The sequence below is a fragment of the Schistocerca gregaria genome, chromosome X (genome assembly GCF_023897955.1).
Source record: "Schistocerca gregaria isolate iqSchGreg1 chromosome X, iqSchGreg1.2, whole genome shotgun sequence".
In the NCBI taxonomy this organism is placed as follows: Eukaryota; Metazoa; Arthropoda; class Insecta; order Orthoptera; family Acrididae; genus Schistocerca; species Schistocerca gregaria.
Genome location: NC_064931.1, coordinates 99039396 through 99059916, shown reverse-complemented (window position 1 = coordinate 99059916; position 20521 = coordinate 99039396). Strand labels below are relative to the sequence as shown.

General features: G+C 39.8%; 1 protein-coding gene across 1 annotated transcript in view; it reads right to left on the bottom strand.

The window, feature by feature from the left end:
• LOC126299071 (probable galactose-1-phosphate uridylyltransferase) overlaps positions 1-20521 on the bottom strand; it is a 185655-nt gene that overhangs the window by 49135 nt on the left and 115999 nt on the right. Inside the window, exon 5 of the mRNA XM_049990740.1 lies at positions 7415-7643. Coding sequence (XP_049846697.1) covers positions 7415-7643 — 229 coding nt within the window. The remainder of the gene's footprint in view (positions 1-7414; positions 7644-20521) is intronic.

Below are 20521 nucleotides of genomic sequence, written 5' to 3'. Positions count from 1 at the left end.
ATTTCTGCTACATTTGCAGATGGGCTATACTTAAATCGCAAAGGAGATCAATAACGCCATATACACTAAAGAGTCAAAGAAACTGGTACATCTGCCTTATATCGTATAGTGCCCCATGAGCACGCAGAAGTGCAGCAACACAATGTGGCATGGACTCAACTAGTGCAAGAAGGAACTGATACCATAAATCCTGCAAGGCTGTCCATAAATCCATAAGAGCAAGAGGGGGTAGAGACCTCTTCTGAACAGCACTTTGCAAGGCATCCCAGATATGTTCAATACGGTTCATGTCTGGGGAGTCTGGTGCCCAGCAGAAGTGTTTAAACTCAGAAGAGTGTTCCTGGAGCGACTCTGTAGCAATTCCGGAATACTCATGCCTACACCAGTTTCTTTGGTGCTTCAGTGTATTAGGGAGGCATAAATACTTTACTTTGGCTATGACATCGAGGACATGGTCAAGCCCTGGGTTCCTCATGTATATTGCATATCTTGTGTCTCAGGACATGGTCAAGCCCTGGGTTCCTCATGTATGTTGCATATCTTGTGTCTCAAGTCTTCATTCATGGTTAAATCATTAAAAAAATCTTCCATTGGCTTTGCTATACTCATGATCTGCTGAGAACCATCACCAGTGAGTGATTGTTATTTTTGTATGACAACTCCATTAAGACATGGTATTTCCGAGAAGAAAAAGTCTTTCATGGCATATGCTAACGTACCATCAGCCATGTAACACATGCCTCACAGAGACACACAGCCTGTTCCTATCCCACCTGATAGTGACAGTGATGAGGGCAGCAGGAAAGTAGTGCTGTACCATCACCTTCCAAAACCCTGTTCTTCGAAAGATCCTGATTTTGTGAGTAACAATGAGTGTACAACAAACTAGAAAATAAGACTGTGTGAACTTAATGATCTAGTGAGAGATTTGGAATTGCTGAAAGGTATAGCTGAGCTGTTGGCATCAAGATTGCAACAGTGAAATTGTCTTGGTAAGATAGCAAATGTGACTGCATTCCGAAGCCACCATATCCCATTCCTTCAGTTTTTTTGAAAGTGAAAAAACTTTCACAGTTAACAAAATTTTTTGAGCTATTATGCCATTGTGGAATGGATTTCCCATTAAAACACATCATTTCATCACCATCCGCGAAGGATATTTTCAAGAGGGATCATAGCTTCTTTAAATGTCCAACTCACACCCTCGCTTGCTACTGACTGCAGCAAAATTCCGCTTCCACGTGCTTCCAAGCAGTGGCATGATGTCACTTGTTTTGAATACCTGAGCACAACTGGCCATTGTTGACAGCCATCATCTGCTGTTGCTATCATCCTATGGTGGAAGACATCATCTTCAGCACCAGAATCCAGATCTCATTCAATTTCATGCCCTCCTCCTCCTCCTCCTCCTCGGGTGTTTTACAATACCTATGGCCTCTCTGGATAGCCTCTCATGGTATCCACTTGTGGCTGTCAGTACTTGAGTCCTATTAAAATGAATGTTATGGTCTCCTGGCTGCAAAGCATGTTCGGCAACAACTGATCTTTCTGTCTCCCCTCTTCTGCAATTGTCCTTGTGCTCTTCTAGTAGTTTTTTGACCATTCTTTTTATAGTACCCACATACTGTTCTTTTCATTGTGCCCCCATACACATCCCCACAGCTACACAGAATCCTATAAATTCTTGCTTTTTCCAGCAGTTGGTGAGCATCCTTGGCTCATTTTAGAATGTCTTGTATCTTCCAGATGGGTTTGTAGATTACCACAATGTACTGCTTCTTCAAGATTTTTCCTATGTGTTCAGTTATAACCTTAATAACAGGCAGTAAAACTTTTGATTTCACTGGTGCTTGAGCATCGGGACAATTTCCATGTGGTGGTCTTAATGGTCTTTTTACCTCAGCAAACAAATAACCATTTTTGAGCAATGCATTGGTGAGATGTTTTAATTTTGCATTAAGCAGCTATGGTTCTCAGATGTTCCTTGCTCCAGCCACCAATATTTTTATGATGCCTCACTTTTGTTGAGGGTGACGGTTCATATCCAGGTGCAGGTAATGGTCTATGTGTGTGGGTTTTCAGTAAACTGTATGGCACAACCTACCATCTTCTTTCTCGAGAACTTGCCCACCAATAAAATTTAATCTTCCGCCTCCTCTTCTTTCATAGTAAACAGAATCTTCAGATTGATCCCACTGATATATTTGTGAAAACAACCTCGTTTCTCTCTGCCATGCTGGCACAAAACAAATGTATAATCCATGTACTGGAACCAAATAGTCGATTTCTTGTTCACATTTTCCAATGCATGCTCCTCGAATTTTCCCACAAATAAATTCATTCTAACTGGGCTTAAGGGGCTCCCCATAGCGATACCACCCATCTGTTCATAGAACTCATCATTCCATTTGAAATACATGGTTGTGAGGCAATATTTAAAATGTTCTGCAATACTGAGAGGAAAAATATGATTCAGCTGTTGCAATACCTCACTGTGTGGAGCCATAGTGGATAGCGATACCACCTTAAAACTAACTAATATGTCCTCCAGATTGACCACTATGCCTTTTAATTTGCTGATAAAAATGTGCCAAATTATTCATATATGAATCCAACTGGCCCACATACGGTTGTAATGATGGTGGCAAGAACTTGGCAGTTGCTGGAAAAAGCAGAAATTTATACGGTTTCATGTAGCTGTAGGGGTTATACATGAGTACTACTAAAAAAATAGTCAAAAAACAACTAGAAGAGCACAAGGGCAACTGCAGAAGAGGGAAGATTAATAGATCAACTGTTGTGGAACATGCTTTGCAGCCAGGAGAACACCACATTCATTTTGGCAGGACTCAAGTACTGACAACCACAAGCAGATACCATACAGATTGTAGAAACACCACAGGAGGAGGAGGAGGAGGGTGTGAAACTGAATGAGATCTGGATTATGGTGCTGAAGATGATGTCTTCCACCATGGGGTGATAAAACAACAGCAGATGACGGCAGTCAGCACTAGCCAATTGTGCTCGGGTATTCAAAACATGTGACACCATGCCACTGCGCAGAAGCATGAGGAAGCAGAATTTTGCTGCAGTCAGTAGTGAACCAGAATGTGGATTGGACGTTCAAAGAAGCTACAATTGCCCTTGAAAATGTTGTCTGCAGATGGGGACAAAACGTTGGGTTTTAATGTGAAGTCCATTTGACCACGGCATAATAGCCCACAACATTTTATTAATCGTGACATTTCTGGCAATGAAAGTTTACATTTTATGAAAAGAACTTTGCATTTTTTAATGTACGGGGACTAATGGCAGCTATGGGCACTGAATACAAAAGTGATCAGTGGAGGTTGTTCATCAATTTCTCCAAACCACGTCTCAGGTGTGGGCTACTGCATGATACCAATGTGTCACCATCGATTCTGACTGGGTATGCACCTTACATGAAAAAAACATATGATAACATAAAACATTTGTTACTGCAGTTGAACTATGATGAGTTTAAATGGCAGCTTTCTGGGGATATGAAACTTGTAGGCATATTACTTGAGCTACAACATGGCTACACCAAATTCTGTTGCTTCCTGTACCTCTGGGATAGCACTCCATTATAAAAAGAAAGATGGGCCTAAGCGTGAATCACCTGAACCAGGATCTCACAATGTTATGCACGAAGCACTTGTTGACTACAAGAACTTAATTCTCCCTGCTCTTCATGTAAAATTGGGCCGAATGCAAAACTTTATTAAGGCCACTGACAAAACTGGGGAAGCATTTCACTATTTGAGCAACAAATTTTCATATCTTAGTGCGGTACATTAGCGTTTCTTCCAGATAAGGTACAAACTAGTTTCTGACCATCACAAATGTAGCACCTCTTGCAGAAAATGTATAAACTGCTTGGAATTTGTTAGAAAATTATGTCATAAAAAATGTAATAACTATGAATTGTATGGAGACCACTGTGACCCAAGGCACAACTGCTGGTCTAGTCTGCCCTTCAGTCATGGGTGGTGACTGGATGGCCTACATGTCAAGGTGTAGCCAGTAAGGCAGCAGTTCGGCAGTCTTCAACAGATGTCACTACTTTGTGTGTGTCTATCATGTACAATCAATCAGACAGAATTGTGGTATCATGCCACTTGACAAGCCAATGAAGTGCAAGCGAAATATCACTCAAATATCAGTCAGTAGTGCAGAGTCAGTATATCTGTCCACACAGCTATTTAACTCCTCACAGCTCTGTGAATCAGCTGAATTTCAGTTCTTCAGTGGGAGCTTCCATTTGGAGTTGCCCACTGGAAGTTATTCAGCAGTATATATGTATAATAGCCGCCGAAGTCAAGTGGTGCTAGTCATGTCAGTGTCAGACCAATCACATTGGACAGTGTTTACTCCCAGGGGTATATTGTGTTGTGGATTCAGTTCTCAACCAGGACAGTATTATACTTGCATTGTATCAGAAGCAGAGTAGAAGGTTTATGATTCCTTGTAATAATGAAAGTCATTTTAACGATGTACTAAATACTGTTGTACTGACATTATAGTAGAAGCCGACACATCAACATGTCAGAGGCAAAGTCTCAATGAGATGACTGATGCAGCCCATCAGGATTATAAGAGATTAGCAAGCAGTGTACATTTTCCGAGATTGTGGTTAGTTTTGGAGCTAACAGCACAGCTTAAATTGCTGTGAGTTAAGAAAGAAATATCAATTTTTACTATCATGATTGTCACACACTTTTCATGGGTCGTGGTCCATATTTCTTAAGTGTGTGTGTCAGTTTGAGATCCAAGAGCACAACTAAAATTTAACTGCACATTCCACTCTATATCATGTCCTATAGAATTACAATTCATTAGGCTACCAAGAATCTTCATACATGTCACATCATAATGTTGTTTATGGAACCCTAGTTTAGTTGGTTCCACCATCTTATGTAATCAATGAACATCATCACACCTTGCCAACTGCTGCCCTATATATTGCATATTTTTCTTAAAAAATATTTTTAGCATACGGTGTAGCAAGTATTATGATTTGAGGTAACACATACACATCTCCTGTCTGCAGTTTAGTGTCATGTGTGTGTACGCAACATACTTACTTTTGGACTTCTGGTAAGGTTTTACTAAATACAGCAGCAAATATCGTAAAGAAATATATTTCTGCTGCAGATGTCATCAAAACTTTTGAATATATTTATGAAGAAGGAAACAGCTTAGAAAAAACTCATCAGAAGTACATTAAATGAACTGCAGTCCTGATTTTTATAGTGGAATAGTTGAAACCACCAATGTGTTCGTGAAATATCAAACTTATGTAAAACCAAGTGTTTCATATTACAGGCCAATACAGCTAGTAAAATGGCTTACTGATGATTTATAAAGTATATGCTTAATATGTAAATTCCCATCATTTGCATTTGCCCACAATTTACATCAATCTAAGTCCCCTGAAAAAGTGTGAAAGTGGATTTCCACTGTATATTCCAAACATATTATCCACTGAAGAACACAGTACTCCACAGCTTTTAAAAATTTGAAAAATGATAACACAATCACTTAAGTTGTTTATTATCATCATCATCATCATCATTATTATTAATATTATTATTATTTATCATATTTCTCTAACAAATTTTAATCTAAGTGACAATAATCTGACAGAATGTATTATAATAGAAACATTAAGTTCTTACACAGTTAGCGCTACGGCATAAGGTACTTAATTGCTAGCAGTCATGTAAAACTTCTTATCGAGTCATATGTCTACATAAGAAGCAGCACTATTAGTGAACTGAAACAGCTACCCAAAACTTAAAAATCTGAGGACTCAGACGGTACAACAGGTCACAATTAAGCAAGTTTTATGGATTAGCCCCACCAATATTTCATTGACATATGTTACTCTTCCCCTAATCAAAACAAAGTGCCCAAATTTTGTCAGTTATATCTCACTTATCCACTGCTAAGTAGCCATGGCTTGGTCATCTCCGAACATGCTGGGATTTCAGGGTCTCCCAGCAATTGCTGGTTGCCTTGAAAAGTTACTATTGTTGCTAGTCTATCAACCTTTCCAACCTCTGCATGCTGGGAGAAGTTTTCCATCCCATTGGAACACTACGTCTTGGCAGTTCTTGATGTTAATATTGTTAATCAGTTCTGAGTCTTGCTTCTCTATTTTTCTTTTTTTTCTGGGGCTCTTGAAAGCACAATTTGCCATCTGGTTTTGAGTACCATGATCAAAAGCTTCTGCAGCAACCAATAAAACGGAAAATTCATTTCTATAACTGATCTTGCATCTAAAAACAACTTTAGCAAATTACAGTAAAGATGTACAAAGTATCTCGAATTGCTCAAACTATCACTGCTGCTGCAGTTAATGCTGTTACTGATCTTTACTGAACAATGACTGACAAGCTCTACTGTCATCACCAACATCACTGCTTTTGATCCACCAACCTGATGAGTGGGGAAAATGACATCCAACTTTTTTCTTAAGTACCTTGGTGATCTTTCTTCCTTACATTTTAGTTTTTTATCCACAGAGACTGGGTGAACTTTTTTTTGCATTGAAGCTTTAGGAAATTCTTATTCACTTTTTTTCATCTCTTACAAAGCATTTCAATAACCTATGACAAATAAATGGTCCATCATTTCAACAAAACTATCTCTTTTTTCAGTTTTCCTTGTCTACGCTTCTAGTTAAATGTTCCTGTAAATGGGTCTATTTGCCATATACCTTTAATAACTTACTGATGATGTAGTCAGCTCTTGAAGTAAGAATCCGTGTTTTTTGCCAAAAACTGGAAGCTTTTTGAATCACCAATGTTAGATACCCTTTACTGTAGGTTTTACTGCTCAGACTGTACAATAAAATGCTTTCTACTTACTTGTTGGAGAGTAGTTTGAAACAATAATTTTGAAAAAAATCATTCATGGAAGACAACATGTCCGGTTACAAAATAAGGAAACAAAGCAAATTACTTTATAAACTAATGTTGTATGAAAGACAGTTTCATATACATCATCAAAGGTTCCTATTAAATAAAACTATATTCTGTTGCAACTAGTCCAGCATTAACACAGTGGAACCAAGTAGATCCATGTATTGCATCATCCAGCACATAAATACATTTGTGAACATTTCAGAACTCGTCACAGGGGGCTGCTTTGCTCATTTGAGTCTTTTGTTGTTTGGAACAAGATAAGGAGGTTGTATCTGAACTTTTAGAAAGTTGAAAAATGAGGGTCAACATTATCAGTGTCCATTAATCAGATGTTTACTTTTGCTCAAATTAAAAAACTCCATGATAATATTCTTAGCTTCTAAATAAATTCAGAATTAATGGTAAACTTACAACTCACGAAATCAACATTTCTGATACGTGCAATCTTAATATGAACCAACCTGCTTTTGAAGTTCCTTTTTGAGGTAATCCAGTAACATTAGGTTCCCAAATTTTTCGTAGTATTTTCTTTGGTGCATATCCTTTATCCTTGCCTCATTTGGTAAAAAGGATGATGCCCAAATCTGGCAATGAGGGTGTGGATTTGAACAACCCATAATAGAACCCTTATTTTCAAAAACCTGGACCCATGCATACTTTTCTCCAAGTTCATTTATTTGTTGTATCCACCTGTAGAAAATACGAGAAATTTAAGTTAGAGCACTCACATCTAGAGTGCAGCAATATTAGTTGCTTATTAACTTATCAGCTGAATGTCACTACACAAGAAAGGTAGCATTTACTGTATTACAGAGCAGATAAGTAACAGAGGTATGTGTGTAAACTAAAAGTGAATCACTGTAGTTTTTTGTTTTCGAAATTTGCAGTTTCTTGCAAAGTCATTTGAATGAGTAAACGTTTTAACTCAATCTTCTCATGGAAAGTCATGCCAAGTCATGCATTTGCTTCCACTGTTTACATTACGCCTGTTAAATAAGATGGCTTGTGACTAAAAATGTGATCGGTTGATTTTCTTACTCTGTTTTGTTTTCTTATAGTTATACTTTTTAATTTGAAGTCTGATAGTTGTGTGGTCCTCTTAGGGTCTTTAAAATATATGGATTACCAGAAGACGAAGGTGAGAAGCCACCTCTTTATCAGATAAAAAGAGAAAAAGTTGTGGCAGAATTAGTAATGTTTGTAGTGACCTTACAGCAATATTTCACTAGTTAGGAAGAGACTGCAAATGCTCATTCTTTCAGTGTTTCAAACAACCAAACAACACAAAGAAGAACAGCTTATCAAGAATGTGGATGACTAATTTACCCAGTTTAATTTCTGTGACATTAATTGCTGGTAGAAGGTCTAAGCATGACAATTTGAATGCCAGAGATTGATCTTTCCCATACACTGTAAGATTGAAAAGAAATGATATTATGAGTTTGATAAAAGGCCTTCCTTGCTTTACATAGAACAACAAATCACAGACTGCAGACTGTATAACCATTTATGAACAGTACTGTAATATCTCATTTGTGTACCCGGTTACAAATACCTCCTCAATCTATCACAAATTTCAAGGAGAATTAAAAGGTTCAAATGTAAAGCTCTTACAAAATATCTCTGAAAAATAAAAGTTAGAAGTTACATTTATCTGTAAAGTTCTTAGTATGAAGAAACAGGTTCACAAACCAAGGGCTGTTACATTTTATTTAAAAAAGCAAAATGCAAGGCAAGAAAGTAAAAAGGTAGTGGAAAATAAATCAGTAGGATAGGTGGGGGGTACAGGCCCACAGTTTTCAGTTTTTCTAATCCTGTGGTCAGTGAGAACTAGATTTTTCCATTATTTTGAACTGAAGTCAAAGATTGAGTTGTTACCTATAATCTATCCAGATTCCTGCTCTGTGTGATTATTAATTACAGAGAAGTTTATAATTTAGCTAAAACAAAAATTGCATCATTTCACCCTCATAAATGGGGTAATACTCTCTTTCAAATTCTAAAGGTGGCAGGGGTAAAATACAGGGAGCGAAAGGCTATTTAAAATTTGTACAGAAACCAGATGGCAGTTATAAGAGTTGAGGGACATGAAAGGGAAGCAGTGGTTGGGAAGGGAGTGAGACAGGGTTGTAGTCTCTCCCCAATGTTATTCAATCTGTATATTGAGCAAGCAGTGAAGGAAACAAAAGAAAAATTTGGAGTAGGTCTTAAAATTCATGAAGAGGAAATAAAAACTTTGAGGTTTGCCGATGACATCGTAATTCTGTCAGAGTCAGCAAAGGACTTGGAAGAGCAGTTGAACGGAATGGACAGTTTCTTGAAAGGAGGATATAAGATGAACATCAACAAAAGCAAAACGAGGATAATGGAATGTAGTCGAATTAAGTTGGGTGATGCTGAGGGAATTAGATTAGGAAATGAGACACTTACAGTAGTAAAGGAGTTTTGCTATTTGGGGAGCAAAATAACTGATGATGGTCGAAGTAGAGAGGATATAAAATGTAGACTGGCAATGGCAAGGAAAGCGTTTCTGAAGAAGAGAAATTTGTTAACATCGAGCATAAATTTAAGTGTCAGGAAGTCGTTTCTGAAAGTATTTGTATGGAGTGTAGCCATGTATGGAAGTGAAACATGGACGATAAATAGTTTGGACAAGAAGAGAATAGAAGCTTTCAAAATGTGGTGCTACAGAAGAATGCTGAAGATTAGATGGGTAGATCACATAACTAATGAGGAAGTATTGAACAGGGTTGGGGAGAAGAGACATTTGTGGCACAACTTGACCAGAAGGAGGGATTGTTTGGTAGGACATGTTCTGAGGCATCAAGGGATCACCAATTTAGTATTGGAGGGTAGCGTGGAGGGTAAAAATCGTAGAGGGAGACCAAGAGATGAATACACTAAGCAGATTCAGAAGGATGTAGGTTGCAGTAGGTACTGGGAGATGAAGAAGCTTGCACAGGATAGAGTAGCATGGAGAGCTGCATCAAACCAGTCTCAGGACTCAAGACCACAACAACAACAACAACAACAACAACAACAAATGGGGTAAAGCCTGTATGTGTTTTTGACTCATTTGCGACAAACATGGAAAAAATCGATGACTGCACAATGAAAACACTTGACATAACCATTTGTAACATTCTACATCTACATCAACATCCATACTCCGCAAGCCACCTGACGGTGTGTGGCGGAGGGTACCCTGAGTACCTCTATCAGTTCTCCCTTCTATTCCAGTCTCGTATTGTTCGTGGAAATAAAGATTGTCGGTACGCCTCTGTGTGGGCTCTAATCTCTCTGGTTTTATCCTCATGGTCTCTCACGAGATATACATAGGAGGGAGCAATATACTGCTTGATTCCTCGGTGTAGGTATGTTCTCGAAACTTCAACAAAAGCCCGTACCGAGCTACTGAGTCTCTCTCCTGCAAAGTCTTCCACTGGAGTTTATCAATCATCTTCGTAACGCTTTCACGATTACTAAATGATACTGTAACGAAGCGCGTTGATCTCCATTGGATCTTCTCTCTCTCTTCTATCAACCCGATCTGGTATGGATCCCACACTGGTGAGCAATACTCAAGCAGTGGGCGAACAAGCGTACTGCAACCTACTTCCTTTGTTTTCAGATTGCATTTCCTTAGGATTCTTCCAATGAATCTCAGTCTGGCATCTGCTTTACGGATGATCAACTTTATATGATCATTCCATTTTAAATCACTCCTAATGCCTACTCTCAGATAATTTATGGAATTAACTGCTTCCAGTTGCTGACCTTATCTATTGTAACTGAATGATAAAGGATCTTTCTTTTTATGTATTTGCAGCACATTACACTTGTCTATATTGAGATTCAATTGCCATTCCCTGCACCATGCGTCAATTTGTTGCAGATCCTTCTGCATTTCAGTACAATTTTCCATTGTTACAACCTCTCGATATACCACAGCATCATCCGCAAAAAGCCTCAGTAAACTTCCAATGTTATCCACAAGGTCATTTATGTATATTGTGAATAGCAACAGCCCAACGACACTTCCCTGTGGCACAACTGATATGACTCTTACTTCGGAAGACTTCTCTCCATTGAGAACGACATGCTGCATTCTGTTATCTAGGAACTCTTCAATCCAATCACACAATTGGTCTGATAGTTCATATGCTCTTACTTTGTTCATTAAACGACTGTGGGGAACTGTATCTAATGCCTTGCAGAAGTCAAGAAACACGGCATCTACACTCCTGGAAATGGAAAAAAGAACACATTGAAACCGGTGTGTCAGATCCACCATACTTGCTCCGGACACTGCGAGAGGGCTGTACAAGCAATGATCACACGCACGGCACAGCAGACACACCAGGAACCACAGTGTTGGCCGTCGAATGGCGCTAGCTGCGCAGCATTTGTGCACCGCCGCCGTCAGTGTCAGCAAGTTTGCCGCGGCATACGGAGCTCCATCGCAGTCTGTAACACTGGTAGCATGCCGCAACAGCGTGGACATGAACCGTATGTGCATTTGACGGACTTTGAGCGAGGGCGTATAGTGGGCATGCGGGAGGCCGGGTGGAAGTACCGCCGAATTGCTCAACACATGGGGCGTGAGGTCTCCACAGTACATTGATGTTGTCGCCAGTGGTCGGCGGAAGGTGCACGTGCCCGTCGACCTGGGACCGGACTGCAGCGACGCACGGACGCACGCCAAGACCGTAGGATCCTACGCAGTGCCGTAGGGGACCGCACCGCCACTTCCCAGCAAATTAGGGACACTGTTGCTCCTGGGGTATCGGCGAGGACCATTCGCAACCGTCTCCATGAAGCTGGGCTACGGTCCCGCACACCGATAGGCCTTCTTCCGCTCACGCCCCAACATTGTGCAGCCCGCCTCCAGTGGTGTCGCGACAGGCGTGAATGGAGGGACGAATGGAGACATGTCGTCTTCAGCGATGAGAGTCGCTTCTGCCTTGGTGCCAATGATGGTCGTATGCGTGTTTGGCGCCGTGCAGGTGAGCGCCACAATCAGGACTGCATACGACCGAGGCACACAGGGCCAACACCCGGCATCATGGTGTGGGGAGCGATCTCCTACACTGTCCGTACACCTCTGGTGATTGTCGAGGGGACACTGAATAGTGCACTGTACATCCAAACCGTCATCGAACCCATCATTCTACCATTCCTAGACCGGCAAGGGAACTTGCTGTTCCAACAGGACAATGCACGTCCGCACGTATCCCGTGCCACCCAACGTGTTCTAGAAGGTGTAAGTCAACTATCCTGGCCAGCAAGATCTTCGGATCTGTCCCCCATTGAGCATGTTTGGGACTGGATGAAGCGTCGTCTCACGCGGTCTGCACGTCCAGCACGAACGCTGGTCCAACTGAGGCGCCAGGTGGAAATGGCATGGCAAGCCGTTCCACAGGACTACATCCAGCATCTCTACGATCGTCTCCATGGGAGAATAGCAGCCTGCATTGCTGCGAAAGGTGGGTATACACTGTACTAGTGTCGACATTGTGCATGTTCTGTTGCCTGTGTCTATGTGCCTGTGGTTCTGTCAGTGTGATCATGTGATGTATCTGACCCCAGGAATGTGTCAATAAAGTTTCCCCTTCCTGGGACAATGAATTCACGGTGTTCTTATTTCAGTTTCCAGGAGTGTACCTCGGAACCCGTGTCTATGGCCCTCTGAGTCTCGTAGACGAATAGTGCGAGCTGGGTTTCACACGATCGTCTTTTTCGAAACCCATGCTGATTCCTACAGAGTAGATTTCTAGTCTCCAGAGAAGTCATTATACTTGAACATAATATGTGTTCCAAAATTCTACAACTGATCGACATTAGAGATATAGGTCTATAGTTCTGCACATCTGTTTGACGTCTCTTCTTAAAAACGGGGATGACATGTGCCCTTTTCCTATCCTTTGGAATGCAACACTCTTCTAGAGACCTACGGTACACCGCTGCAAGAAGGGGCAAGTTCCTTCGCGTACTGTGTGTAAAATCGAACTGGTATCCCATAAGGTCCAGCAGCCTTTCCTCTTTTGAGCGATTTTAATTGTTTCTCTATCCCTCTGTCGTCTATTTTGATATCTACCATTCTGTCATCTACGCGACAATCTAGAGAAGGAACTACAGTGCAGTCTTCCTATGTGAAACAGCTTTGGAAAAAGACATTTAGTATTTCGGCCTTTAGTCTGTCATCCTCTGTTTCAGTACCATTTTGGTCACAAAGTGTTTGGACATTTTGGTTTGATCCACCTACCGCTTTGACATAAGACCAATATTTCTTAGGATTTTCTGCCAAGTCAGTGCGTAGAAATTTACTTTCGAATTCATTGAACGCCTCTCGCATAGCCCTCCTCACATTACATTTCACTTCGCGTAATTTTTGTTTGACTGCAATGCTTTGGCTATGTTTATGTTTGCTGTGAAGTTCTCTTTGCTTCCGCAGCAGTTTTCTAATTCGGTTGTTGTACCACAGTGGCTCTTTTCCATCTCTTACAATCTTGCTTGGCACATACTCATCTAATGCATATTGTATGATGGTTTTGAACTTTGTCCACTGATCCTCAACACTATCTGTATCTTGAGACAAAACATTTATGTTGAGCTGTCAAGTACTCTGAAATCTGCTTTGTGTCACTTTTGCTAAACAGAAAAATCTTCCTACCTTTTTTAATATTTCTATTTACGGCTGAAATCATCGATGCAGTAACCTCTTTATGATCGCTTATTCCCTCTCCTGCATTAACTGTTTCAAACAGTTCGGGTCTGTTTGTCACCAAAAGGTCTAATATGTTATCGCCACGAGTTGGTTCTCTGTTTAACTGCTCAAGGTAGTTTTGAGATAATGCACTTAAAAAGGTTTCACTGGATTCTTTGTCCCTGCCACCTGTTATAAACATTGTCTCTCCCAGTCTATATCCGAGAAATTAAAATCTCCAGCCAGAACTATAACATTGTCGGGAAATTTACTCAAAATATTTTCCAAATTTTCCTTCAGGTGCTCTGCAACAACAGCTGCTGAGCCAGGAGGCCTATAGAGACATCCAATTACCATGTTTGAGCCTGCTTTAACCGTGACCTTCACCCAAATTATTTCATATTTCGGATCTCCGTCAATTTCCTTCGATACTATTCTACTTTTTATCGCTATAAGCATGCCTCCCCCTTCACTGTCCAGCCTGTCTCTGTGGTATACATTCCAATCTGAATTTAGAATTTCATTACTGTTTACATCTGGTTTCAGCCAACTTTTTGTCCCTAGTACTATGTGGGCGTTGTGACCGTTTATTAATGAGAGCAGTTCTGAGGCATTTTTATAGACACTCCTGCAGTTTACTATTAGCACATTAATATTGTTATTCCCTGTTGCGTTTTGCCTACTACTACCTTGTCGTGTCTCAGGAGGCGTCTTGTCGGGCCTAGGGAGGGAATTCTCTACCCTAAAAAACCCACTTGTGCACTACACACGCACTCTGCTACCCTTGTAACCGCTTCCTGCGTGTAGTGCACGCCTGACCTATTCAGGAGGACCCTAAATTTCTCCACCCAATATCAGAGGTGGAGAAATATGCACCCCAGATCTCCACAGAATCGTCTGAGCCTCTGGTTTAAGCATTCCACTCGGCTCCAAACCAGAGGACCGCAGAGTTTTGGAAAACCATGTTTAATATATACTGTGCCTTATTTGGTGAAGGAGTTTTGGAAAACCATGTTTAATAAGTCTGCTTTAGTGGCACTGTAATCAGTAACTACATTGTTATTATTGCTTTTTTTCATTGCTTCTGCAACAGCAATCAGACCCATTTAGTGTACCTGTGGAAATTTTCCCCATTTTGCCATTTTCTGACAAATGCACAATTGTTGACTTGGGATCAACTGGAACAATTATTTGCACATGAAAGTGAAGCCTAAAGATGCTAGTGTTAACTAGTAACTTGCTGATTCTGCTTTTCAAATCGCACTATACAGTTGCCAAGTGAAACACAAGAAAAGTTACATATAAGTGGTAGAATAAGAATTATGCATTGTTTTTACACCTTTGCTATGTCATTCATACCATAAAGAGGTTAGACAGTGTCAAAACAGTACCTCCAATAAGAGGACACACTTACATGAAATGTGATGAAAACATTAGTTTGATTAAAAAAAACTACAGAGTTACCAAAACTCATTGTTAATGTTTCTGAAATCACAAGAGGGAATGAGACTAAAGTTTTCTTTGAACTGTTCAGCAACTATATATATTCTGAGTTGGGAGGAGGGGAGTCAAAAACAAATTCAAGATTAGACCTTTTCAAAAGCATGTTGCAAACAAAGTCTTCTTTCAAGACACCACTACTCACAGAAACTCTGGTTGTGAAGGACGATAATCTGTTCAAATACAGGATTGCTGACAATGCGGCCCAGACACCAGCAGATTTGGATATTCTAGTAGTCAACATACAGATTTTCAGCCTGAGTATCAACCATAGGGGCCTGACGAATTCTTATGGCTTCATCAGGCATGTAATGATAAGTGTTTTTTAATAAATACTTTATGTATGGTAAAACAAGACTGTTTTGCAAATAATAATTCTAGAACTATATTTCTAGAGCTCCTGCCAGTATCTTACAAAAAATATGCAAACTGTTTTGTGATTAAGACACACACAATTTCTCTTCCAATCTACCACATAACAAACTACAATACAAGACCAACAAAAAGAACCTTCCGAAGTTAAACAACACAGAAAAGGGACGAAAGCCTACCAAAAAGTGATCAATTTACCACGTTCTTTTTGTGACAAAGATTTACGTTCTATGCATGTTTCATATTTTTTATCACATAATTCAAATTACTATTTTTTCCAATGCAATTCCTCTACAATCAAATTTGGCATCAATTATATTTGTTACACTCGAGTGGAATATTTTAAGTATATTTTTGTCATCTTGAAAGCTTAAATTTTCTCTCTTGCAAAAATGAACAAAATGTGACTTAGACCATTTTTTCCACAGGCTCTTCCTTTGTGACGGTGTCTTGAAAAATTATACCAAGTGGTCAGCCCGTAGAGGGCTCCGCCTCTGTGGCGGCTATTCCATGCAGCAGCTCTCGCGCAGCGAGGGCGCCACCACTAAGCCACGTGCAGACAGAAGCCAATAGCCGCTCCCTCCGGTTTCGTATATAGGGACCTGCTCTGCCCTAGTCCAGCCAGTCTGGTACTCGCTCTGGATTTTGTTTCTATCTTGGCCGTACTGCGTTCTGGTCGTTGCTCGTTGTAGACATTTGCCTGGCTCGGGTTCCGAGTGGATTTACGTTTGGTGGTGGTGGTGGTGGTGGCGGCGGTGGTGGTGGTGGTGGTGGTGGTGGTGGTGGTGGTGGCGGCGGCGGCGGTGGTGGTGGCGGTGGTGGTAGGATGGGGGTGGGGGGGGGGGGGGCAATAATTAGGAAGTCATGTATGGATAATCGGCGAAAGTGAAATCAAATAAGAAACAGACAGACAGGTTATATAATTGACTGAAAAAGGAATGTGATGATGTCAATTACAATGGATTTTCTCTTATAATTTGTAACAGGTTACAACAGTTGCTGTAGGTCATGAAGAAACCAGAAGTGACATTAAAAGTGCACTTTATACATTAGGTCCATGAATGGTTTCAAAACTGGACTGTTTGAGAGCAGAAATGAAAGAAACTAATAAAAAAATTAGCAAAGATCTCAGAGGTGGCATCAATAGTTTAAAATCACATTTGAGCAACAGTACTGTCACAGTAAAAAAATGGAATCATTTCATAAGATGTAAGTAACAACTTAGATCAGGGTGAATATGTGAACGAGAAAAAAAAAAAATCCTGAATTTCTCTGTGAAAAATACACTTTCTCCTGGATGAAAATACTCTTTTTCCATGTTAAGTAACAGTATACTTTTCCTTGGAACTGTAAAACTTATCAATCCTTTCAATGGTTGTGGTTTTATACACTGGTGTAGAATTTCCCAGCACTTTAGAAAACAAAACTCAGGGGGAAAAAAAAACACATTTCGGAAAGATGTCCGATGTGCAGGAACATGTACACTGCATATTTTCGTATTGCAAAAGTATAAATTTGGATTCCACCAAACACCGCATGTTATTTTCCGAATGAATGAAATCAAGATTGTGATGCACTTTTGTAAGCCAGTCGTAGCTCTGTCGAGCGATCTTGCCAGCCGGTGACAGCGGATATTCATATCACAGGACACGTGATGTAGTCAGCCAATAGCAACATCACTGTTAGGTAGTGCGAACACACAAACAGGAAAAGTTAATGGTTTAAATTTATATACATAGTGCTGCTAGAAGAAAAGAAAAGCTTTCATGTATCATATTGGTCTCTAAGATTAAAAAGCTGCAAGAGAAGCAAAGCTTTCACACATAATGTTGATCTTTTATGCACATGTTAAACTTTACACATACATCACACAAATGTGCCAGTAAAATTTTTAATGACAGCATAAGTGTCTGATCTTCTGAGCTCGAATATATCCTACATGGTCATCCTCAAAGATTTGATTTTTGAATGAGAGTCAAATGCTCTGTGATTTAAGAAATTCATCGCACATTCGCGCACAGAGTTCATCTAGCGTAAAAGGAAATTTACTTTGAAGGTAACGCTTTTCAAACAACCATTCGGAATATTTTCCCGCGACCTGTTAGAAATAGATTCGTTTCAGCAGCTGCCAGAGAGCACCGCCGCGCTACAATGACGCAGGACGCCCATATGTTCATATGTGAAAAACAATAAAAGGTCTTACATTATGTCATAAAAGAAACAAGACATTACAGGATACACCAAGAGCATGGTAATTTTGTGTACCATACAAAATGCGTAATTTGACTTAAAGTGCACATTCGTATGTCCAGATATTTGGTTCTTTATTATGGCATAATGCCATATGTGCTAGAAGATAAAAATGTGAACTATAAATGCAATGAACAGTTGAAACTAGCCAACAGTGTGGAATTAAACACTTCGTTTCAAATAAATTGACTGCCTCAGCAGAAAAGATTAATAAAAGTCAAATTTCTGTAACAAACCAACAAAAATAACTTCATTGTTCTGCAAGACGATTAACGCTTGACTGTCAGAAAGCAGGAAACAAAATAAAATCTGAAACTAATAATGTATTTTAGCCTTCTGTAATTATGTGAATGTATTTTAATTCACTTGATAGCTCCCAGCCCCAGAGGTCCATTTTGTTTTTATTTGACGTGAGAGCAATAAATGAAGAGGAAACAGCAAAATCACTTAACATGAACACGGGTCACATAGAGACTACTACCACCTCACTACAATTCAGACTGCTCTGTGCATGAAGTCTGGATCTATGGTATTTCTGAACTGGGGCAATATTAGATAGTGGCGTTCCCCATCCCTCGAGCATTTGAGATAGGCCAACAAAAATTTTTAAAAATAACTTTTCAAAAATATCTTCATTTTGTATCACACATCTTTCTGAAAAGTCTGATACATAAACATATTTGTTCAAGGGAACATAAGACATGTTATTTGGTCTTAAGTGTGCCAAAGTGCAGTGCCACACCTCTTCACACAGCATTCTTCCATGGCACGTCTCTGTATTTCGCTCTGTAGAATTCTAACGTGTAATATTTTGTAATGGGTGTCATCAAACTACATTCAGGCCAGTGGAAATTAAAATGTCCTGTGGTGTCTGTCCTGCTCCCAGGTCGGCCAGTTTGACATCCTGCCCCTCTTTAAAGAAATCTCCCAATTAATACTGGATGCGATTATTTGTAACCGGCAGAACAAGTACTCTTTAGAAAATTTGCAGTCTTTACTGCCTATTAGCTAATAACTTGCTGTTTTGTGTGACATAAAATTAAATATACGATACATAAAATAAGTAAAGAGAAGAGACAAGCAAGACAGTACACATTTCTTACACATTTCTTGAGTCCGTAAGTCCTAGGTTTCTTTCCTCTCTAATCTTGCCACAGCCTTATACTGTATACTTTAATTTCTGGGAAAGAATCTATTACTTCATCACAGTTCATCAATGTTTCGCTACATGAAAAAATGAAATGTCGTCATCTAATACTAAAAAAGCTGTTAATACAAATTGTACCCAAGACTGGCGTGGTTTCTCGATCTTACTATGTGTATTTCGTCACTGTCTGCTAGATACAATGGAATAGGCCTGCCTAATATTGCAGCAATTGTTACACACACCAAATAAACGAGACTGTTTTGGCACAAATGATCATTTTTATAACACAACGGAATATAATTCATGAAGTACCAACATCAAATGTCTATTAGGCCTACTACAAGCAAAAATTTTTATGTTAGGAAATAGTTTCACATTTTATTCATCTTCTTGAGCTTCTGAAGCATATGATTGAAAAGTAGTAGTAGAAAATTTTTATATAAATTTGTAATCGTCATATTCTTCCATAATTTGTGTGAGTCCCCGTTTCTTCTCCTTCCTTGTTCTAACACACAATCTTTTCATCACTAATTCTGTAACTATTCCTGCCAGTGTCAAAACTTATTCTCTGGTTAGCTTCACTAACCCTGCCATAATCACCAGTTTAGTTATCCCGCATTTATTCTCCGGTTTGTACAACACATTTTCCATGCTACTCCCAGAATACAACTTTAGCGGCTGCTAGCTGGGGACTGTATAACTAGCCCTTAGTAGTGTAGCGGTGTGGTCAAAAATTTTCTGTCAAAATTCCATTTTCTTGGATACATGGAGAAAACTATACATTATCATTGTTGCCTGTTATTCCTGTTAGTCATTTATTTCCATTCTGGTAGTCTGAATATATGGAATTTGCTAGTAATTATAACAATGCTGCTCATTTGCAAGCCCAGTCAACCACAAAACGCGACTGGCATTCACCTGTTCAGCTTTATTCCGCTCAGCTCATATAGACCTCCCCTTTTGTCAGCAGGATAGTTTATTTCTAAATGTGACAGAGATTCCCCTGGCAGAAACATCACATACACTATGTACACATTCAAAATCAACTTATGATTCATTCAGAAATCAACTCAGAATTTGTTCAAAAATGTTCAAAAACCAACAGGGATGCATTCAAAATCATATGAGTAATTGATAGACCAATGTGTGCTGGATGGTAAGCACTTTGTGAAACAAGGTCTTTTTCCTCAATAATATGAATTTGCTCCCCCCCTCTCCCCGAAATGGCTACCCTAGGCAGATACCCTGGTTTGGTGGTTTGTCCCCTAGTTCCGGAACTGTTGCGCATACACGAATCTGGCAGCTTAGGCGCACCAGTAAAATTTTTCTGGATAGCATCTGGCTGCTTGCTGCTATTGCTTATATAGCTAACTACCACACTTCTGTAGCCAGAAGCAGGAGAAGGTACTACTCATGTGACTCAACTGCACATGCACATAAGCTCGCTTGCAACTGCTCAAACGAATCTATTGTAAACAGTTGTGATGTCATGCTCATTGGAGGCAATTTGTTGTTATGAAACATTGCATAGTCTTCCTAAAGCCTTTGACACATTTTTCTGTTGGCAGACGCTTGTATGAGCACTGTGTTTTG